The sequence below is a fragment of the Notolabrus celidotus genome, chromosome 3 (assembly GCF_009762535.1).
Source record: "Notolabrus celidotus isolate fNotCel1 chromosome 3, fNotCel1.pri, whole genome shotgun sequence".
Lineage (NCBI taxonomy): Eukaryota > Metazoa > Chordata > Actinopteri > Labriformes > Labridae > Notolabrus > Notolabrus celidotus.
The window spans coordinates 19,546,714-19,571,526 of NC_048274.1; the positions used below are offsets into that span (position 1 = coordinate 19,546,714).

At 38.1% G+C, this 24,813-nt stretch overlaps 1 protein-coding gene across 1 annotated transcript; it reads right to left on the reverse strand.

Annotated features, from left to right (window-relative positions):
• On the reverse strand, positions 1 to 24,661 carry LOC117808986 (aminopeptidase N-like). Its single transcript, XM_034678646.1, has 21 exons — positions 24,557 to 24,661; positions 15,341 to 16,073; positions 15,043 to 15,185; positions 14,655 to 14,794; positions 14,307 to 14,433; positions 13,715 to 13,869; positions 12,595 to 12,708; positions 12,306 to 12,449; positions 11,922 to 11,987; positions 10,811 to 10,876; positions 10,529 to 10,704; positions 7,147 to 7,223; positions 6,931 to 7,064; positions 6,617 to 6,672; positions 6,385 to 6,532; positions 5,309 to 5,400; positions 4,457 to 4,567; positions 4,054 to 4,221; positions 1,314 to 1,454; positions 807 to 888; positions 1 to 680 (listed from the first exon to the last, which is right to left on the reverse strand). The coding sequence occupies exons 2-21, from the start codon at positions 15,943 to 15,945 to the stop codon at positions 528 to 530; spliced, it is 2,898 nt and encodes a 965-aa protein (XP_034534537.1). The 5' UTR covers positions 15,946 to 16,073; positions 24,557 to 24,661; the 3' UTR covers positions 1 to 527.
• Between the last annotated feature and the right edge of the window lie 152 nt (positions 24,662 to 24,813).

Sequence of the window (24,813 nt, forward strand, 5' to 3'; positions counted from 1 at the left end):
AAGATTACAAGCCAAAACTTCCTCACAGGTTTATTAAGCGGTGTTATATGATGTGATATAAGAAATGTGTGAATTTGTAGTTGATGGAAATGTGATTTACTGCTTACATTGATTATTGTCTGACTGTGAAATTTGGGCTTATTTCCCCCTGGATTTTTACTTCACAGTGTATTTTCTGTTGCTGATCAATTTGAAAGCTATGAAACAAACATTTCTTGGATTATCATAATATTTATTTAACAAGTTCCACAGTGTTTATTGTCATTCATAGACTTGGGGTAAGAGCTCAAGTTATTTATTAAGTTAACTTGACATAAACTGGCACTACGTTTGCTCCACTGATCATCTTATGTCTGTTTGCATTGACAATGATATGACCCTTGTTTTAGGTGTCAGTTGTGTTTGCACAACTGTTCCAGACTGTCACAGGCTGGTCATTTGTTGCTGATGATTATAGTGATTGTCATTCATTACATATCCCTGGCAGTGCAAAAAGAGAGAGTGTCATTTGAACTGTCCAAGTGTCCTCATGTGGACTCCTCAGTCAACCATTTCAGCACATGGGCTTTGTTCTCTTTCACCCATTTGATGTTGACTGCGGTCTTCTCTATAGCCTGCTCCACAGCCAAGGTGGCAGAGCCAAAACCAACATGAAGGTTGTCTTCTTTGAATTTCTTCAGCTGGGGAGACACAGAAAAAGCAAAGACAGAAAAACTGAATACATTTGTGTTCTTTCTTTTTGACTCAATACCCTCAAGGACTGCAGTGTGTATTCCACTGTGGCTGTGGCTGTGTGGGCTGAATACCTCCTGTAACTCGAAGTCTGTGGAAAATCTTCTTGTAATTCCACCGATGAGACTAGCAAAGGAAAACGCTCCCTGTCCGTATCTAAAGAAAAATAACAACAAAATAAAAGTGATCTTTTTTGGGAAAACATTAAATCAATGTAACTGTAAAAAGGAAGGTCTACAGTCAAAGGTCTGTTTGTGTTTGTTCATGTTAACACTCATATATGATTGATGATATATATGATATGATGACTCATGATGAATTACAAGGACTGCAATACATTTTAGGTCAGCTTGTCAGGGCAGACTCAAAGAAACATATGATAATCAGCAAGCTGGATGAGTAGGTTAAAGAAAAATAGTACTATCTGCCCTTGGTGAAGTTATACTTCTTCCTTGAGTTTTTATGTTGTTTTAACTTCTACCTTAGTTGTTGTGGTAAATGTTAAATTGATTATTTCCTTGTTAATTCATTTCATTTTTTAGTGTATCCAGCAAAGTCTCCTATGAGTGGTGAGCTCTTACTCCTGGTAAATGTAGCTCCATTTCGCTCTGATGAAGTTCCAGGTCAGTGGCAGCCCCACAACGTTTCGGGCGATGTGCTGGATGGTTGAGGTGGCGTCCTGTTTGCGGATCTTAGTTGGGTCAAGGCTGTACTCCAGATACCTGATGCAACCAGAAACATTTTTAACAAAGAAATTAATGTATTCATTATTTTGCTCCAAAAGAAAGACTAGCTGAAGCCAGTAAATGTTCATGATATCCTCTGTCAAGGATACTTACCGTAGAAAAAAACCTGTACAATAGGTAAATTGAACTGAAGGTGTAATAGATGCAAAATAAATCTTAGATGGGACACGGTTGAATAAAAGTACACAAAGAGATAAATAGATCTATTTTGGATCTAGCTGAGTTTAGTTCCTAAACTAGTGAGCTCAAATCTCTCCAAATCCTGAGTAGTCACACAAAAAGTCAGAGTTAATCTATATGATGATAGCTGCAGATTAAAAGAACTACAAAATAAAACACAAGACAAAGATCTCTAAGCAACACAAGGAACACATAAAACAATTGCTCTTATCAACCCTCCCAGGGTTTGCTCTCACGTTTTAGTTGACAGACCTTCAAAATCTTATGGTTAATTTAAGTCAGTGCTAGCAAACATAAGGTACATATTGCAGTGAAAATAATAACACTTGAAAAGATTGCTTCAAGCTTTGCTCAAGTTGACACAAAATATAATTTGGAAAGCCTGAACTATCAAATAATTGCCAGAAAATTATAATTCTTTGAAAATGGAGTGTTTATTGGACCTTCTGAATAAAAAAATAATTAATCAAATAGCATTTGTCATATATGAGTTTTAATTTTTATCATATTTGATACATCAGGAATTTTGTTGCAATTTTTTTGCTGAAAGTTTCTTCTTTTTTAAACAAACTAAAACATATAAAAACACATTTATCACTTATCCTATTAAACTTTTAGTTTCCTTTAAATTGTCCCAAAGTAATTTCAAACCTAGAAATTATTTTTTTCCATATTGCACGACAACATCATACATATTTTTTATCTACAATACAGCAAAAAAAAACAACGAATTTATTGTATAGTTCTTCCCTGAATTGTTCCATTTTTAGTGGAAATCAATGAGCAAAAGATAATTATTTACTAGGGAGTCATGGCAACATTCAGTTAGTCATCAATCATCATGATACAGAATTTTGCATAAATAAAAATACAATGTACGTTATTAATATCTCAATTGTTACACTAAATAAACCTCGTTATGTCATGTAAACATGTTCTTCAATATTAAAAAGACTATATGTCGCTTTTTGGAATGCATAATGGATGAAATGTAATACAATGATAGTTGACAGATCTCCAAAATAAATTGCCTTATATACCTGCTGTATCAATTTTTATGCACACATTTTCAACATAATTTGACTATGTATTAAGTAATGAAATATTTATTAGTTTTACATTGCATCAATCCAGTAACTATTCCCGTTGAAGTTTCAGTAACAATTTGAAAGTATTTTTCATCAAAACTTTTTCAAATTTGGCAAAAATATCCATGAAAAACCTCGAGTGGGTCACTGATTGACAGCTGTCATTTTGGATGTCTCCAGTGACAGGCTTCTGGTGCATGAATTACTCAGACCTGGTAGATTATCCATGAACTGCATGTATTTGATAGTATACATCACAGACTGTATTTATAATGGACAGAGTCGCTCCGCCTATTCCCATTGTACGGTTTTGAAGCCAAAATATCCCGTTCCAGAACGCTGACATCTTGTACATCTTCTGAAGCCAAAGTCTGTGCAGTAGGGAATTTGTATGTTGCCATGGCAACAAGCCCCGCCCTACAGCTGACTTCACGAGGTCCTACGCAGTTTCCCTCTACAACAGCGGTCAATCAAAGCAAACCCGGTAGTAAAACCCTGTTTTTTAACCTCTAATAACGAATCAAAAAGAAACTTTTCAGAAAAAAAGAGGCCTTGAACACAAAACAGTCAAATAATAATTACATATCACCACAGCATATGGATGTGAGAAACATTGGTACGTGTATTTATTTTTTTTAAGTTTGACCGCAGTCCCATTCAAATGAATAGGGGGAGTTTTTGACCTATACTGCAGCTAGCCACCAGGGGGAGCAGCTTTTATGGAAGCCCCACTTCCAGCCAAGCCATCGGACGGCCATTTTTTTTTACAGTCTATGGTATACATCAGGTTTTTTCTGAAAAAATATATTACACTGATGATAGAGGTCTCAAAAACTGATGTATCAAGTATGATACGCTTGGCGTTATAAGGTTAAAGATTACAGTTTCACTTGGATTGTGTCTTAGCTTTGTCATAGCTTGGCTGTCTTGCTTTGGAAAAAAAAAGTCAGGTTAATGTGTAAGGATCCATTGGGCAAACCAAATGTATGAACTCTTAAAGTAAAAAAACAACAAGAAAAAGTAGTTTCCACTTAAATAAAGCATTGCATCATTGTAGATGCATGTATGTATAGACCTATGGCTCCTTTACAAAGCAGCTTGACAAGGAAGGTAACTAGGAGAATACAATCCTCATCACAGACCTTACTCCACTAGAAAATAGTTTCTTTATTGACCCAAGCTACACAACGTCTTTCCACCAAGTTACATGAAAATCAGGCCTGTAGTATTTTTCTGTAATCCTCAAACAAAGCACCTTGTGTGAGGTAATGAGGCTGCTTACACAAATCTGGATTGTACACACATACCTGTTCAAAAGCCAAGGTGTTTTGGCGCAGGACATGGCTGCCGTCAGCCTAGAAGCTTCAGATGCCACAGTAGCATTCATGAACATTGTCCATGCAAAGTCCCATTCTTCCACTCCACCGTAAGCTATGGCAATGCAGTACACCGTGCTTTTCAAGTTGGGATGGATGCTAGTCAGTATTAAAAAACAATATGTTAACGCATGAACATCAAACACAGGCTCACTCCTCACAGGGACAGTTGGTGTGTACATTGTGAGCTAGTTACAGCTGACGTTAATACAGCTGTCTCACACAGTGTCCAGGTGAGTTAGCATAGATTTTACGATAAGTGCAGCAGCTACATGTGTGCAAAAAAAAGAATCTTAAACCACGTATAAATCACTTTGTATAACTCTTTACTTACGGGTTGGATTGTGGGTTTTTCATCCACTGTCTGTACCAGCCTCTAACCAGCTCCCTGCAGCCCTCAACGTTTGTTTTGCAGGCTATCCCAATAGCATTGTTCTGATTATACCTGCAGAACAAGGACACGTATGTAACAAAAACTGTGCTTTAGCATGGCAATATCCAATACTTCAGGACGTCTGTGACAAAGCTAGAAATCCAAATGAAGTGTGATATATATGACGGGACAGGGTTTTGCCCAAACAGGCTTCTCGCTCTGGCTCCCCTGTCCTTTTTCTACCATCTCTCTACAAACTCTTCTCTTGGTTTTCTTCTCTCTCTTCCCTCCTAAAATTAGTAGAGTGGGGGAGGTAGAGTTTAAAACCTAACCTGGGGAGGGAGCTCTAATCCAAACAGTTTTCTTGCCCTGGTTCTGCCTTTTCTGTCCTCTATTTGACATCTACTGTATCTACAAACTCTTCTTGTTGATTTCACCCTCTTCTGTGCTCCCTTCTCTCTTAAAAATGGGGGTGAAGAGGGAGGTAGAGCAAACACCTAAGTGTTGAGTATTTTTGAGGTTTTCTGAGCCTCACTTGACAAACCACAGGTGTAGGGAGGTGCCAACTTGATATTGCTGTTGATGTGTTAGCTCTCACTGCCAATCTACATCCAAGTTCGGGGTGTGGGTGTCAGTCGTGGCTAAGTGGTAGGGTAGGTAGTATCAGCATTTTCTATGTTTCTCAATGGGTGCTTATCATTTTCATAAGTGCACAACTATCTTGTGTTTATTTTCATGTAAAATCAAACTATTTCATCACTTGTTTAATCACGTTCTGCTTAAAAACATTACATCTAGACTTGAACATCTTACTGGTCTGTGTGTCCGGTAGGAACTTTGGTCCAGTTGTCTGTAATTTCCTTGAAGTGCTCAAAAAGTGGTTTGATTTGTTTCCTGAGGTACTTCTGAAATTAAAACACCATATAGCTGCAATAAATTGTATGTCAGTTCATTTTACACTTTTACACAGAGACAATTATAATTGTTGTACCTGAATGGGAAGTAAATGATTTAACAGTAAAAAAGTTAAGTGAGTAAAAGTTCATCTGTATGGCACATCTCAAGAACAGATGCCACAAAGTGTATCATAAAGAAGAATAAAATCAGAGATTGCTACAGAAATGTAATACAAACAATAAAGCAGACACAAACAGATTAAGCAACGATTAGATCTTTACTATAAGCAGGAATTGGAATTTGATAGGAGGCCAATGCGAGGACTTAAGGATAGGTGTTACATGAAGCCTTTAAGATGATTCCGTCAGAATCTTAGCAGCAGAGTAGCAGTGATGTGGTGCTAATCACCTCTAGCGCAGCCAGTGGCGTGTCCAGAGGGGTGGCCAAGGGTGGCACTGGCACCCCTTGAAATCCAATTGGCCACCCCAGGGGCCACCCCAAAATCCTACACTATGATTGGCTGTTTGCCTTGTCAGAGGTGGGGTTTCTGTCAAAATCTATAATTTGGGATGAGTTAAAAGGCTGACAGTAGATTTCTTTATTAGTGCCCTCAAATGTGACTTTGAAAAAACATCTTTTTGTAAGTCATTAAACAGTTAAGCTTAGAAGATTTATGCCACTTTGTCATGTTTTTTTTTTTAAGTCAAAAGGAATATAACAACTATTTAATACTTTAATAAAAGTAGGTTGTGAAGACAGAAAGGGTAAATGTTTTTTATTTGTAAATGCACTGGCCACCCTTGCCTATGTGAGAGCCTCAGTTGGGCCACCGCGGTCAAAAAGTTCTGGACACGCCCCTGAGCATAGCTCTGGGCACAATAGGCCTGAGTTTGGCAAGATTTCTTAAATAGCAGGAAGAGGAGGGGACAAAACAATTTACATGCTGGTCCAGACTCCGGGCCTGGCCCATTGAATAATAAAAAAGTATTAACCTGTAGGGCTCCATAAACTTCAGTGCGTTCAAACATCAGGATGTAGTAGTCAAGGTTTCTCAAAGCTGACTCCCAGGGGATGTAGTCTCTTTCATTGGACAGGTACACTGTTGTTCTCAGGGCTAATGTTGTATTGATTATTTTGGCTCTGCACAAAGAGAACAGATAATTTGCATTCTTTGCAGACACAAGTGAAAAAGTATGATGTCCTTTGAATATGTGCTGTCCTTACCTTGCAAGGTTGAACGTATCATCTATGATCTGGGCTCTGTTGATGTTTGATAAAGCCTGAAAGAAACCACACAGACATGAAAGCAACGTACACAGACAACAAAGCCTGCATGGTGATGCAAAAACATCTGGGGCTATAAACTTCTAATAAAACCATTTGTTTAAACTCCACTTTGTGTAACTTTAGTGTCCGGAGTGTCTGAAACCAAAAGACTTGAATACTAGGATTCAGATTTGAAGCTGATAAAAAATGCAATATCAAGAATCACAATTTGATTCAAAAGAACTGACTCGCTGAATACTCTTGTGACTCACCTGGTGGTTGGTGTCAAGCAAGATGAGGAGACGATCCCAGTTGTCAAGATCATAGTTTACCCTGAAGTACCCAAAAACATTAGTGTTCAACAGAACCCAGTCCTCTCCTGAAACTATCATCTCTCTGTGGGTGGCTGCGAAGAAAATGTTTTACAAAGATAAACACAGTTATACAGAAAGTTAAATAGAGGAGCTGGTGAGTTTCTTAGGACATACCTGTCGTTTGAAGGAGCCAGTACTGTTGTTGCACTACACCTGTCTTCATCCATTTAATGGGGACATACCAGGTGTAACTTGATCAGAAACAGAGAAGCAAACTTAAAGAAAAAAATAAACTCTAACAGCCACTCACAGTCAGAGTAAAATTACTATTAATCATAATAAAAGTATGATAGTAAGGGGTTAAGTTAGTCTGGCAGTGGTTGTGCAAGACTCAACGGGCAAACTTGTCAATGTGTGGAGCCAATAAACACCTCATGTTTTTGATTTGAACGAGCTGCTCTTGCTTATTTGCTCCAGGGACAAGTTTTTTTACAAACTGTGAAATAACACTCTTGTCATAAATTTGGTAACACTTTATATTAACTACACACTTTTAAGCATTAGTTAAGCATTAATTAATACTTAACTCATCATCTGTAAAGCATTGTTCATAAATTAATACTCATGTATATATCATGCACAAACACAGTTATAAATGTTTTATTATCCATGAATATGACTCTCTATAATGTGTTAACTAACTCTTTGTTCATACTTTATAAATTATGGATTCACCAATTACAAATGAGCTTTTATGGTCATAATAAACCAGTTTACCACATTTACAGGTTATGATTCTAACATTTACTAAGGGTTAGTGAACACCTTATTACATAGCAAATTATGATTAATTAAGGTAGTAACAAAGGACTTATAAGCTGCTTGTTCATGGTTTTGTGAGCTGATCTAAAGTGAGGACTTTTTATGCTTTACAAAGAATTCATTAATGAGATTTAAGACCAGCAGCACCTTAAAACACAGAAGTCACAGATATTGATTCAATAGAATAAGGAAACAGACACAACACATGTACTTAAACTTGTATTTATTAAAAGGAAACAACCTCTGTATAAAACCGCGTTTATCAAAATAACTCTTCATATGAACTTAAAATACTCTGCAACTGAAAAAGAAAATCTCTCAAACTTAAAGCACTGACAGTGGAAAAACTCAAATAAAATATGACATATCAAATATATTAAAAGACACAGTAACATTTCAACGCTGGCTGTATAAAACCATTTGTAAACACAAGTTAAAATGCAGCTGCAAAACTGAACACTAACTTGGATTCTGTGTTTTAAGGTGCAGTTGGTGCTGCATTAATGAATGCTTAGTAAAGGATAAAAAGTCCTCACTTTAGATCAGCTCACAAAACCATGAACAAGCAGCTTATAAGTCATTTGTGACTACCTTCATTAATCATAATTTGCTATGTAATAAGGTGTTCACTAACCCTTACTAAATGTTAGAATCATAACCTGGAAATGTTTTTATAACTGGTTTATAATGACCATAATAGCTCATTTGTATTTGGTGAATCCATCATTTATAAAGTATTAACAAAGAGTTAGTTAACACATTATAGAGAGTCATATTCATGAATAATAAAACATTTATAACTGTGTTTGTACATGATATATAAATGAGTATTAATGCATGAACAATGCTTTACAGATGATGAGTTAAGCATTAATTAATGCTTAATTAATGCTTAAAAGTGTGTAGTTAATATAAAGTGTTACCATAAATTTACTTAAAAATAAACGGTAACACTTTATATTAACTACACACTTTTAAGCATTAGTTAAGCATTAATTAATGCTTAACTCATCATCTGTAAAGCATTGTTCATACATTAATACTCATTTATATATCATGTACAAACACAGTTATAAATGTTTTATTATTCATGAATATGACTCTCTATAATGTGTTAACTAACTCTTTGTTCATACTTTATAAATGATGGATTCACCAAATACAAATGAGCTATTATGGTCATTATAAACCAGTTATAAACACATTTACAGGTTATGATTCTAACATTTAGTACACACAAGTCACAGATATTGATTCAACAGAATAAGGAAACAGACATAACACATGTACTTAAACTTGTATTTATTAAAAGGAAACAACCTTGAACTTAAAATACTCTGCAACTGAAAAAGAAAATCTCTCAAACTTAAACTGCTCACAGTGGAAAAACTCAAATAAAATATGACATATCAAATATATAAAAAGACACAGTAACATTTAAACGCTGTCTGTATAAAACCATTTGTAAACACAAGTTAAAATGCAGCTGCAAAACAGAACAATAACTTGGATTCTGTGTTTTAAGGTGCTGCTGGTCTTAAATCACATTAATGAACGCTTTGTTAAGCATAAAAAGTCCTCACTTTAGATCAGATCACAAAACCATGAACAAGCAGTTTATAAGTCCTTTGTGACTACCTTGATTAAATCATAATTTTCTATGTAATAAGGTGTTCACTAACCCTTACTAAATGTGAGAATTATAACCTGTAAATGTGTTTATAACTGGTTTATAATGACCATAATAGCTCATTTGTATTTGGTGAATCCATAATTTATACAGTATGAACAAAGAGTTAGTTAACACATTATAGAGAGTCATATTCATGAATAATAAAACATTTATAACTGTGTTTGTACATGATGTATAAATGAGTATTAATGTATGAACAATGCTTTACAGATGATGAGTTAAGCATTAATTAATGCTTAATTAATGCTTAAAAGTGTGTAGTTAATATAAAGTGTTACCAAATAAACTGGTACTAGCGTCCCTCCTCATTTAGCTCATCATCCAAATGTGGAGCGGTTTGAAATCTATAAAGGTGATTGCACACAGCACAGCTTCAAACAGTCAAAAGTGAATATGCTGACCGCTCATCTCCAAAATCAGATGCAAACAAGAACAAACAGTGGAGAGCTGCAAAACTTCATGGCCATGTTTGAGCTTGAATAACGCAATGTTTATTGTGACCTGGACCCTTACACAATATAGATAGCAGGGATAATTGATGCATTTTTTTGGTGTCATAAGTGCCAGCAATGTACTCTTAGTGAATTTCCCCCACAGTGCAAATAAAAAGGTCCAAAAATGATATTGTTGTGTCATATTTCATGTGTAATTTTTGTAACAAAGAACCACGTTTTTCCTCACCAAATTAAAATCAAACGTCAGAAGGCAAACATAAACTTGGATAATAATTCCAATTTGGATCAAAACTAATTTCTGGTACTTTCTAGATGCTTCAAATATACTAATAAGACCCCAATTCACATACTAGCTGGAATGCTACTGTGGATTTTAGTTTATGATCACCACAAGTTTGAAACACTACGTTGTCTAAGTGCAGAACTAAGAGATTAAAATCTTGTGCCATACGGCCATTTTGTTTGATCCCCAGCTAGTAGTGATAGAGTGTAATGTTATCCTTATGAGGGATATTAAATTAAGGAATCAATCTCCTCATTAACTGTCTGCATTGAACTTACAGGGTAAGGTAAAACTGATTCCTACTTGAACTGAGAAGGCCTCTCCACCACAGAGTCTGGATCCAACAGGAAGTGTTTCTGGGTGATACTTCCTGTCTTAGTGTCAACAGTGACCACTGGGAAGCCCATCTGAAGAGTCCAGCGGTTCATGATGTCGTGGACTGTGTGAGGAATGTGCATACCTGGCGTGTTTCTAACAGCCTGTTAACAGAGAGTGGCAGGGATTAAAGGAAAACATGAACACTGGACACACTGTTAGGTGAAATCATACACATGTGTGACGGTGAAGGTCACTGACTGTACAGACCTGCTGGAGGTGGTCCCATAAGTCTGTATACACTGTGTTACTGAAGGCAAATGTGTTCAGGTAAGACTGAGAAGAGAAAGCATTTGAAAGCAGCAGGTAAAACAGCAATAAGCACGTTGCATTTACTGTAATTAAGGTGTTAACAACAACCTGCAACAGGTTTAAACCACAGACTGTATAAAACACATCAGCATAGTCTCTGTGATATCACCCAAATGCAAAATTGTAGCCTTTATATCTTCAAAACCAATGAGCTTTTACATTTTTGTCTGGCCTCAAAGGTGGACAAGGCGGTATATCCTAAGTTGTGTTTTCTGATGAAAAATGTTGTCCTGTTGACTTTTAACAGTCATACATGCCAGTGTGGATTTTACTGTTTGGCTAATTCTGCAGCGTGCATTAACACACTTTATTTCACACCTATCCAGCAGCAGTGGTTACAAGCATTAAACATGCTTTTAATTTATGATCAGTTGTGATCAGATACCATTGCACACAGCAGTCTGAATAAAAGTGCAAAAATATATGTTTTGATACTGACAGGCCCTGTCAATACAAGTGTATACCAAGCGGCAACCTCCGGTCTAAAGATATGATTCCAATGCGGAAGTGTTAAAAGCTGCAGTTCATCCAGGATCCGCTTGAGGCTGGCTCCGGAAGTACCGGAAGTCACATACATATGAATGGGAAAAAGACGATATTTATAGCAGAAATAAACATGTTTACAGCCTGGTACAAAGGACAAGTGTAGTCTGGATAGCTAATTTCTCGATCGCCACACACTGTAGGGGGGGTGAATTTTTTTCTAACGCGGCAATTTCGAAGATATTGAGATTAAGAGTCTTCCAATGAGAGGCACAGCTGACTTGATTGACAGGCGGGAACACTGTAGCTGTTGGCTAGGAGGCTCAAAGCCCGCCTCTTTACGTCACAATCGCTCGAAAGCAGCAATATGGCTACCGCTGACGCTTGGCCTCAAAACAGCACTTCAGAAACAGATGGGTGACGTCAGGGATCCTACGTCCATATTTTATACAGTCTATGGTGTACACATGAACATAATTGCAGAAAGAATACAGATGGGTTGCTTTATGAAAGGGTTGATACTCACACTGAGTCCTTTTGCAAACACCGGTTCAGTGAGAAAGTCTGACAGCATCCTTAGCACCGCCGCTCCCTGAATACAACAAACATAGAAGCCAACAGGGCTTGATCAGCTTGGGCTTCTAAAAATAGCAAAGGATTTGTTTTTTATCCAAAAGAAGGATTCAAATAAGAAGTTTTCTGAGACCGAAAACTTTGAGGTCTGCAAGACAGAAGATGACAGAAACCTGAGGACTACTGACCAAGTGGCAGTAAAAACAGGCATTCAAAAAAATCACAAAGAAGGGGTCAGTCTGTGATGGTCTTGTTTGCTTTAGCAGGTCATACAGAGGTACCTGTGTTGATTTAATGTTTAAGTTCCTGTGATGTATATTCTGACAGAGGAGCAGACCTTGCTGTAGGAGATGCTGTTGAACATCTCGTTGATCTGTGCAGGGTCGTTGACCTCGTCTTCCCTGCGGGAAAGCGGATGGGAGGAGGCAAGGGCATCCACAGCAAACACCTTATGCACATCATACAGGATGATCTGATCTTTCTGCAGCCAAGAAAAGAGATGAAGAGAAAAAAGTAATAACTGGAAAAATATTACAGAGAAGACTTACATTTATGTAGAACTAAAGTGAACTGAAATGTACCAGGGCTCACTATGTACAGAATGTAGGCACATGCATGGTTCTTACAATGTTCCAGGTGGGCTCAGCGTAGTCAGCTCCAAGATACTCCACATATGAAGCAAAGCCCTCATTCAGCCACAAGTCATTCCACCACTGCAGAGTCACCAAGTTTCCAAACCACTAAAAACACATGATGGATGAAGGAATAAAGAGCACCCTGTCACACAACAGTTCAACTCTCTGTACATTTTCAGGAAACTAATATTTCTGTGAACAATGCTGACAGTGTCTGACCGTGACTTAAGATTTCAGCAAACTTGACAGCTAAAGTTCCACTCAAGGATTTAGAGTCAGTAAACAAGCAGGAGCTTTAGAAAATTCCCAACTAGAGAATTATGATATCAGGCTGTAATAAACATGGAGCATGGTTAAATTCATCCATGTGATGATTTGTCATCTGCTTTTGGTGTTACATGACCAAGCATCTAGTTATATCAAAAGCCTACACCCTATGAGCCTGGGCGCCCTCTTAGATCAGCTGATAGGGATTGACTCCAGCCATTAATCACCAATCTAAAGTTTTGTGCTTCCAGATAAATAGAATGCGTTATAAAAAATGAATTCCATGTTGTCTACACATGTTGCAGGAAATGAACGTTCCTGCATCATGTCAACAATAGGAGGTGAAATCATGAACTGTATAAATGTGCTCCTTTCCACAGATGAATTTAGTATGACATGTGTAATCTGGTTGTTCATGGTGGTGCTGCCGCTATTCAGGATTATTTAACCCCTTGTCAAGGGGTTTCAACCAATCAGAATCAAGTACTTAACACAATCAGATGATTACTAAGAAAGCTGGGTACTTTGGCAGTTTGGACTCTGAACCACTGGAAGAACCTACCTGATGAATCCAGTATTCTAAATCTATCTCGGTCTTTAAATCCCCCCTGAACACACTTGGAAAGAAGCTTTTACCTCTGTGTAAATTCTATTTTTCATTTTGATAAATTGTATATCTGAATTTGATGCATTTGATCTTATTTTAAGCTGTTCGTGAAACGCTTTATTACTCTGATGATAAATGTTCACTCTAGATAAAGTTAATCTAAATACAGTTTTTGGTCTTTTCTCCTTATTAATAACTAAAACTGATGCAATCATGGCATTGTACTGTATCACCTACCATGTGTGCAAGTTCATGAGAGATCACAGTGTTAATTCTCTCTTTATTTCCATTGGAGGATATGAAGGGGTCATACAGTAGAGCGGTCTCTCTGTATGTGACCAGACCCCAGTTCTCCATCGCCCCAGCATGGAAGTCAGGCAGAGCGATCTGATCTGTGGAGGACAAAGACATTCCTAATTCATCAGAAATTGAAAATGTCCTCATAAAAATGAAATGAAATGAAAAAAAATACCTAAAGCAGTGTTCACTTAACCTCAATGTGAAACAAAGCTGTATAACAGTAGGGCTTGAGTGGTCTACAGGAAGTGTTTGATGAACGAGTGGCTTCAAAAATAAGTGAATTGAGGATGAAATACTCCTGAAAACATCCAGTCTGGTGTTGGTGAACTGATTAATTCACCAGCAGAATATCTTCAACTATCAAGTAAATATAAATCCTTCAACATACAGAAAAAAGTTCAACAGCAAATGTGGTCAGCAAGTAATGAAAAACATGTCTGAATGATTGGAGCCAAAGGAAGTTAGAAAAACATGTCCATCCTCACAGGAAAGAGGTTTCCTCAAACATGCTGATACAGAGCTGACCCACCTGACTTGAGGAGCGGATATGTTGTGTTGTAGTACTGCTCATAGAACTGAAGGATTGGCCCAGTAACGCTGAGAGCATATTCACCCTGCCGATCAGCTATGGCTTTTCTTCTGGCCCAGATTCGGATCTGCAAAGAATTTGAAAATGCTTAGTCTCCATAAGAAACAATCTTTGTCTGGATCAGGATGCAATCTAGATCCAGACAAAAGAAAAAAAGGAAAAAACACAACTTAACTGTGATGTGTCTGAAGCACAAAGTTATGATATGACCTCTGACCCTAGTCGTCATGAAACATGGCCAGTTGTAAGTGGATACAGGTACAGATACAGGTCACAAAAGTTTCCTACCAACAAATTGCTACTTTGTGTTGAGTTGATACTGACGAAGTCGCTGACAATGAATGCCAGCAGATAGGTGGACATTCTCTTTGTGGGCTCAAATGTCGTCGTTCTGACTGGCATGTCATCGATGACAGAGTCTCCTACGACTGATCAGAGAGAGGTAGAGTTAGGCTCTGTTAGTTTTAACAGGGTATGGTTGCTGATTTTCTCATTACATGATCAGTTATTAATCATTTACAGTGAATCTGTCTTGCACGTTACTCAAACAGCTGTTTATCTCAACTTAATTTTTAAAGCCATTTTACTCATTTTGATAACACAGTTTTTATTTTCAGAGAGCATGAAGACATAACAAAAACTTGAAAATGCTGAATTTTTAGCTTCTGAATCTGACCTATCTCCCGGCCGTTAGACAGAGCCACAGTGTCTCTGTCGTGGATGATGGAGACATTGAAGACAGCCTTCATGGCTGGCTCATCAAAACAAGGGAAGGTTTTCCTGGCATACGTCGCCTGCATCTGCGAGGTTGCTACCACTCTGAAAAATGTTCAAGTGAAACATGTAGACAAAGAAAACATCTGTGAAGGTAACGAGCTACTCCAAAATCTCACCAACATGAACATTGTTGCAAAGAAAATTAACCCTCAGTGTAAAAAGTGCAATAGGATGTTGCACCGTTATGGTCTGCTTACTTCTTCACCTCATCCTCAGTGTATTCACTCCTGTAAAAGCCTTCCAGGTCATCCGCCAGTTCTCCAACAAACTCAGTGTACAGTGCATATGTTGCTCCGACAGCCAGTCTGTTGCGTAGCTGCAGGACCAGAAACTGTGTCTTCACAACGTGCCAGGACTTGAGTATAATAGGTGCAGTGGCTTCAGTGAGAGCAGTTAGCTTGGCAAGCTGTCCATCGAAGTTGGTGAGGTTCAGCTTGTTGCAGTGGATAATAATGAGGTCTGTTTCCTTCACACATTTGAAGAGTACAAACGAATGTCCAGTGAAGATGTACAAGCCGTTTGTGTTGGGCGTCAGCCGGGGCCACAAGGTCACATTGTAGGACATGGGGATGAGGGAGTTAGGGAGTCTGTAGTGGTCCCAGGGCTCCTTTGGGGTGAGGGGAGTGGTGGGGGGTGAAGGCATGCCAGTGCTATCTGCTGCTCCATCTCCAGGTGTGACTCGATTCTTGGCCCTCTCCTTGTGGTAGGCAACAGACAGAGCTATGATCGTAGCCAGAGCAATGGCTGCCAATACAAGCAACCCCAGGCCAACATTTTTACTAATGTAGTACACTTTCCCCATGTCTGAGTGAGACGGTCAGATAGGGAATCTGAGGAGTCTCAGTCTGTGTTTGTCCAGCACTGAAGGTTTCTTCCCTCCTCAGTTAATGGTTCAGATATTAACATGGCAGAAACACATTTTCACAGCACCTAAGGAGAGAGAGAAAGATGGAAGATCCTGGTTAATTAATCTGCAACTCAACAGCTGTTCAGTAATAATGCACATTACAGAATGTCAAAAGTGGCATAACATACTTTTTTCAGTGCTACAGTGTAATTATAAAGCTTACATTCAAGTCATTCATTTTCATTAGCTTTATAATAATTAAATCATTGTACCAGTATCCTCAACTGGTCGTCATACAGTCCAGTGCCACCTGAAACTCGCCAAAATTCAGTCACAGCTATTTGACCCTTTCTTTGAATTCACTTAGGTGCAATAACAAGTTCCTGATCATCATGCTGAGTTCACATTGACATGTGCTGCAAAGTCTACTGTGCAAGAGAGCTCTTTGAAGTGTTCAATGATCCGTATTGTAGGCAGGGGTTGTCATTTGATAATGAGAGTGAAAAAACACGAGTCAGCCTTTCTTTCAATGTTGGTCACATGCAAGAACACAAAATATGAGCGAGAAAATAGCTCTGCATTCAACATTTGCAATCAAAGCCAAGTGAGTACAGAGTGATTAAGATCAAATCTAGAACCAATAAATCAACGCAAATCTTTGAAACCAATCTGGGAGATGTACACAGAGGCCTGTATTTTTTGGCTGGGGTGGCCAAACTGGGACTTGATAGAGTGTCATTAATTTGTGCACACATATATGAATCAATAACATTTAATTACCTTGTTTTTCAGACTGTAATGTATATCTCTTTCTAACTCTGTATGACCCTCAAAGCCAAACAAGACTCTTAGCACTAAGACATTATTTCTAGAAAGTTCTGTATATGCCTGAGACTGCTGTCTTGGGGAGGCGTCCGACAAAGTGATGAACAGCACACTAAAGAGAGTCTTTTAACACATTTTCCTCAGCAAATATTCTTAATGTGTGATTCATTTGACTGCTTAAAGAAAGTAGGTTGAGTTTTTTTTCACCTGGGAGCTGGATCGAGGAACCTTTTCCTTTGAGGAGGAAACCATCATTTCCTCTCATCCCTCACTTGAGTGTGCCAGTGCGGTAGGACTATTAAAGCCTGGCTTAGTACTACCGGACTTTTGGATTTTTTTTTTTACATAAGACCTCTTGACATTTGACTATCTGACTATATCTAACTGACTGGAACATTGGAACATTAAGACATTTAAAGGAACCTTAAGGAACTTTAGAGACATTTTTATTTTATGAGGAGTGAAGAGTGCTATATTACTGTTAAACTTTTAACTTTGCTAAGAGGTGTTGTTAAATTGTATACCTTAGCATTTACCATTTAAGAAGCACTTTAATGCAGAAGTGAAAGAGAACTTTATTTACTTTGTTTAATACAAATTCTCATTTAATACACATTGTGGCTCCAGTTACTTGCTGCGTCTGTCAAATTATTTTCTTAACCCCTTCTTTTCAGACTTAGACACTGGTCCATTATAACATCGAGTACACTGTTACCTTAAGTGGGTTACATATCTAAAAAAGAAAATGTGCTACATTTAATAACTAAGAAACCAACTAGCAGCCTGTTGCAACACCAACAGTTTCTTCAACTTTGGTCATACTTTTGACAAGACAAATAGCTAATAAGAGCTTAGGATTCTGGAGTGACACCAGGGGTGGCCAATCAGATTTAAAGAGAGCAAGCCCAGGCCACTCCTCTGGGCTTGCTCCTGAAAGTGTAATAGGGAGAACACTGGTACAGGGCAATTTGAGATTTAAAAAATATTTATAATGATATGTCATCAGTATAAAAAGACAATTTTTGAAAGGTTTGTGAAAAAAATTTGAGAAAAATTTGCTTCAGCACAGTTGTCGGTGTGTAGATATGCTGATAGAGGCCAAGCAAAATATTTCAGTAGAATACTTCTATAACTAACTTAGCACTCAGTTTGGCAAACCAGACACCAGCTTTAGTGTAAAGACATGGTAGCAATACACAAATGTAATATTAATCTAACATTCAGTAAGAAAACCATAAAATACTCCCCTTTAATGTTACATTATTGCTAATTTATTCCAGTTTTTGCAGTATTATGGTATTTTGTAGAATTCTGTGATGGTGAGGCCAAGACAAACAATCTCATTAATGTTCACCAGACTCTGTGTTTGACATACATTTTGAGTGTGAGTGTATTTTCAATTGTTGACAGCTAGATTGAGTGCTTTGGGTGAAAAATGATTCTTTTAACATTATTATGTGTTTCTCTAGATGTATATCATAATGCACATTCCAGTGCAAATGAAAAGTTGAAGACTTATCCATCATTAAAAAGCGAAAAAGGCCATTATTCATGATGAAGATTAACTGGTATCTTCAAATCAGCTTTAAAACAAGTGAAAGAGTTAACTCCTCATGCCTCCCCGGTGCAGATCTCTCTGATAACTATCAGCGTCATGATTCTGCTGGCCTAAGTGCCGGGTTTACTGTTTCTCCCTCCATTTAAAATCATTTTATCAGTTGTTGCTCATTAGTAGCTGAGATACTGACATAAATGATACAAACAAACTCAGAGCCTCTGTCACTTTTTCCATTGAAGAGCAAAGTCCTGCCAAGCAGGTATTTCCCTTTCCTTTCCTTCCTATCAGACAGCATGTACAGATGTTTCCTCATCTATGATTTTATGATGTTATGAGAAATATACAGTCGTTATTAACTATCTCTCTCTCTCTCTCTCTCTCTCTCTCTCTCTCTCTCTCTCTGTGTGTGTGTGTGTGTGTGTGTGTGTGTGTGTGTGTGTGTGTGTGTGTGTGTGTGTGTGTGTGTGTGTGTGTGTGTTATATTTTTTGTTCTAATGGAGCATTTTTAGTAGGAGTAATCCTCCCGTATTCTCATAAATAAAATTGAAAGTTATCGCATTGATGTTGTTGGCTTTGTTGGTCAAAGTTCATCCTTAATCTAGGACTTTGACTTAAGAGGAGTACACAGAAGTGATGTCAACTGACCCATCTTCATGATAACTGAACAAATCTTATCTGACAAGGGTTTATTACCAAAAAGCAGCTATTTTCCTCTGCTGTCATCCTCAGGGTGGGAAGCTCAAAGCTGCTACTATACTGCTCATGGGCTTAAAAACAGTTAAGTGAACCTGATATTGATGTCATTTCACTACATTCTCCAATTCATAAGAAAACAAAAAGACAATAGACAAAGACGATGGAGCAACATTTAATCATGTTTGGTTAGTATAGTATTTAACCAAGCTTGCTGTGTATGACTTTTGAGGTTGTCGTACATTTCTCTGTGTTACTGTGTTGTGTTTTCTTTTTTAAATCTTAAGATTAATTTTTGGGCTTTTAGCCTTAATTTGAGAAAGACATGTATCAAATCCAGGTGGCAACCTCTGGTCTTAAAATTTGAAGCAAATGCAGAGGTGTTAAAACTGACCTTCCTCAAGCATCCATCTGTGGGTGGCTGCAGAAGCACAGAAAACCACATCCACACCTGTTTAAACAGCAGATCTTTACAGCAAAAATATACATGTTTACAGCCTGGTTAAAAAATTGTTTTGGTCTGAATACATGATTCCTCTATCCAAACACACTGTACAGGGGATACATTTTGTATAACTCCTTACTTTTTTAGATATCAAACTTAAGAGTTTTGTATAATTAATCAGCTTCAGTGAGACTGACTTGACTGATCGGCATGCCACACTGTGGCATCAAAGACAGCATTTCAAATATGGCGACCGCCGACGATAGGCTTTAAAACATTGCTTCAGACACCAATAGGTGACATCATGGAGACTACATCCACATATTATACAATCTTTTGCCAAATCATATTAGGATTGGGAATCAATCCTGCAACCAGCGCAATGAGGATTGTAGCCTTCTCTACAAACTGAGCTAACCAGTACTCTATGTATTGTTGCTACTGTTTTTACATGGTGTTTAATTTACTTGATTATCTAAATATTTAAAATCTATGCTGGCAGTTTGAAAGTGCTTAATAAATAAATGTATAATTATTATTACTATTATTCTTGGACAGTGTTACTCTTATGTTAATGTAAGCTTGATTGTTGCCACTAGCCAGAAATGTACGCCTTCATATTATATTATGTATTGTTTTTGGAATTGAACAAATGCTTATAATACCAACTAACATTAATGTTAGCCTACACTTATATCCGTTGGCTAGAAATGAACATCTTTCTTGCATATTGTGTTAAACCCTCAAACAGTAAAGTTACTTGGAGTAAGGTTTAAATTATAAGGGGGGCAGGTTTTTACAAACTATTGTCTTTTAAGCCGCTGATGAGTCTGGATACCATGTCACGATAATCATTTGGCACATTCCCTATGTTCGTATTACTGATAACACTGACACAACCAGCATGTGAGCTTAAAAGCAGATGAAAATGACCACCTTGAAAATATGGGCTGTGTCTAAAATCACCTGTTACTCACTATATAGTGCATTATAAAGAGAATTCATCATTTTTTAGAGCTGTCACAAAAATGAGGAAGAATAGTTATAACACATATTGGAGTATAAAAGGAGTGTACAACTAATGATCATGATTGACAAATATCTGCCTGCATTGGGTGGCTGGTTAGGTGTCCTTGTTCAGGAGCCAATAGACAGAGTCAGGAAGGACATCAAGAAACTGTCTGGACCTGAGTCATTCAGGCTTCAGCCTTTTTAAGTTGTTTCCACTCTTTCATTGCTCCTCTCTCTGCAGGCCTCCATCAGATGGTTTGTTTTACTGCTTCTCTCTTATGTTTAGCCCTCAACACTGAAAAAACGTATCCATACACTGCATTCATGACTGACCAATCTGGCTTACATGACTAGGGTTAATGTATCTGTTGTTTTCAACAAATTAAAGCATTTTTTTTGGGAGGGAATCCCTTCCTCATAACATCCCATCTTTTTGACCCCGTTCTTGTCATATGTACCATCATGCATCGCAATATAAAAGAAAGTCATGACCAGTAAAGTAAATATTCTTTGGCTTTTTACAGAAATCTAGAAACAGTTTTAGAAAAAGAAAAGGACTTCTGACGAAGTAACGGAAGTTTTTTCTAATGATGATGACAGAAATGAGACCAGAGTCTGTATGCACTGACAAATTTTAGGACCTTACAATGGAGATTAAAATGTAACTTTAATCATTGCATGATGTCCTCCTTAATGTTTGTTGGGCACAAATTGAGAGCAGAGTGTCCCTGCAATTATTGACCACATGCCCCCTTTGATAGCTCAATTGGTAGAGCTGAAGAATGTGGGATAGCAACAGCAGTGATTCTTAGGTTGCTGGTTCAACTCTGGCTCAAGGGATGTGTTTAACCCCCCTTTGGAAGGTCTGCAGGGATCAGAGTGATGAAAGCCATCATCCTCATCTAAGCATTTCAGATCTTGTTAAAGCTGCTGTTGCTAGTCACAGAGTAAACATCTGTTCAGAGAGAGGGACTTTGAATGTCAACACTATCCCTCCCAACCAGATTTCCTCTTAGCCCCCCAACACAGATCGGCGTGTGCAGTCATGATAGTGCCGAACTCATAACCAATCGGAGGACGTAGTAGGGGCCACCCCTTAACTAATCAGGAGGGAGGATTGGAGATTAGCTATGATTGGTCCGTCATAACGGGAACGAGGGGAATAATAACATTGCTTGATACAAAGGCATTGGAAAACACAGAGATTTCGCAATATTCTCAAATTACTCCACTTACCGATGAGTACCAATGGGTATTATGACCTTTTCTCCAAACCAAGCAGGAAAAAAGGAACGTTTTTTACACCATTCCTACCAACAGCAGCTTTAAGTGAAGAGAAAAGTTATTTCTGTAACATCATGTTTAATGTTAAGATTGAAAGAAGGGAGATAAAAGATAACCTGATTATTGCATGTGGTCATTCTTAATGTCTGTTGGGCAAAAGTTGAGGAAGGTTTTCCTGTGGGAATGTGTGACAGTGATCCTGAAAGTGGTTTCTGCTCTCAGAAGTTTGCAGGGTGTAATAAACAGAAGAATATTGTTGAATTTATATGAAGTTACATGAACAAACATTCCTGCAGCAGGGAGTAAGGAGTAATATTTATGTACACTGTGGATCTGATCTCAGCTTCTTCAGCCAGAAGTCTGAAAAATAGGTTCCTATTAATGATTAACATTTAAGGTTTATGTGATATGGTTTTGAGAGGCTACAGATAAGATTTCATTTGGTAGGAATCTTTATTTAGAATCACGTTTACCTCAGCTGACTGAAGCTTTATACCCCCTAGACTACTACAATCATTTACAACTGAAAAAGTGAGACTGGGGATTTGTGTAAGTATTACCTTTGGCCCTACAGCCTATGGTTTTTCCAAGGTTTTTGCTGGCCATCTGCTTTCTGCAGTGGAGGTTGCAATAAATAACAAAAAAAGGCCACTCTTAGTATTGAGACACACTTTGTTATTCATATAAAGTTTTATGGGGAGGACTGAAAAGTTCATTGAGTCTTTTAGGTGGTGAAAAGAAACAACTTCAAAAAAAGGTGGAGAGCATCTGGAAATGATGATCTGGATCTGATAAACTCTGCCGACAAGACCACACAAACGTAGACATTTCAGAAACTGCATAACATGTAACACGCTCTCAGTCTACAGGCAGTTCAGAGTGACCAATAAACCTGGTGAGCATGTTTTTGGACTGCGGGAGGAAGACCGGGCACCCGGAGAGAACCCACACATGCCAGGGCGAACATGCAAACTCCACACAGAAAGGTTCTTGCCCAACCGGGGACACGAACCAGGAACCTTCTTGTTGTGAGGCACCCCCGTGCAGCTCACTCGTAGTTACATTAAATTAAAAACTCAGAAATGGGCAAGCTTAGGTTTGAAGAACTCCTAAAAGGAAGTGAACACTGAGAACAAAGACGTCAGCAATCAGAATGAAGTATACACGTTTCAATGAATATCAACAGCAGCTTAAGGAAACACATGCAGGGCTAAACAAATTATTTCCCTTAAGCTACAGTTAATCTTTTTCATTAAGTTAACAATATGGGTTTGACAATACATGCCCGACTCAAATAATGTATGGTATTTAATCAGAATTTGAAGATCAGAAGGATTCCAGTCAAGCCTGTGCCAAAAGTCAGATACTTGTACTCATAGTATGGCAGGGTGAAGCCCGAACAGTCTATTAATTAACTCGGCTAGCAGGGGTTAACTAGTAATAAGTCAAAGATAATCAGCTGTCTGTAAAGACAAATCCTTCTAATGTCCAAAGTTTCCCTTGAGGCCAAGTTAATTAGCAATAAAAGCCAAAAAAAACCCAACTCCTAAGCACTTCCCCAAACCAGCTGAAAGTGAGATAAGTGTGTGAGTGTGAGTGGGAATGTTTATCTTGAGGGAACAAAATCACATATTTTCATGGTGTAAAAAATGACAACAAAGGAGTCATGTGACCACCTCTGGGTCATGTTGTGATTCTAACAGACTCTCCTCCTCACTCCCTTGGAGGCACTGTGTACTCTAAGTGGTCACACTGTCCAAAGACCCATTTGTTATTATAGGATTAGCAGTAATTACATGCTCTGTTCAAAACCCTTTCTGTTCACTGTGTTACTGTGCACTTCGACATAGAAGTCATTAGTAGTAGTGATGTATACAGCTTTCTGCACATGCGTGAGAATTCCAAGTGGGAGCAGTACGGGACTGAAATTGGACACCTGGCGTTGTACTTTCAATCTCAATCCCGCAATATTTAAAAAAAAACATAACCAGCAGTACTCTTTGTCTGTACTATTTGTCATTCTTCTTTGTCCTTTGCTATTTTTACCAGATTTCTAGCTGGGGTTTTTATATCTGAAGGTGTGTGAAGGTAAATACCTTGTAGTGCCCACACAAACACATGCATTATCATTCTACCTGCACATGAACTACACTATCAGCTCTGTTCTCAGCTCTATACTGGGCAGATAAGCCTTGGTTAGCTGAAGAAGAAGCAGTTAACATCCAGTGCAGCCCTGGATGTTGACGCACAACCAATACATTCACAGCCCAGCCCCAAAGTCGAACTGGGGGATCCAGCGCATGGTGAATGATGTCCAAGGTGAAGTATTTTGCAGCTGTATTGCACAAGTTTGCTCATATTTCGCTAGTTGCTACCCTCATCATGCGTCCAACCTTTCAAACTGACAGCAGTAAAACTTCAAGACAAGGAACAAGGCACACACAAAAAAGCATAAAGACTGAATGTTTAATTTACTTCAGAGGATAATGAATTTGCATTATAGCTGTTAATTTTGTTTATGCTGAACTCCTGCAAAAGTTAAAAAGGAATCTTTTGCTCTAGACCAATTCTGAGAAACCCTTTGCAGAATGAAAAGTAGCAGCTCAACAATGCTCCAGATGCCAAAAGATCTAACACACAGGATATTACAGATCCTTTGCTGCCCAGTAAAACACAGCTGGCAACAAAAAGTGACCTGGCATGCAACAGGTTGGACAACTTCACGTCAAACATGGGAAAACAGTACATACCAAAGTCTGTTTAGCTGAATATCCACTGGAAGCTCTGATTTAAGCCTGTATCAGACAGAGAAGTTGAGCTGGAATGATCCCGGCTGATGTGAAACTCAGTCTGCATCTGCGAGGGTGGAGGTGGGGGGTGGGAGGTGGTGAGAGCTACCACAGGTTTTGTTGGGGATGTAGGGAGGGAACAACTCCCTCGATTTTTCAACAAAAAAAAATCCCTAAATTAGCTGGAAGGGAGAACTGAAAGAATGTGGCTGTATCAA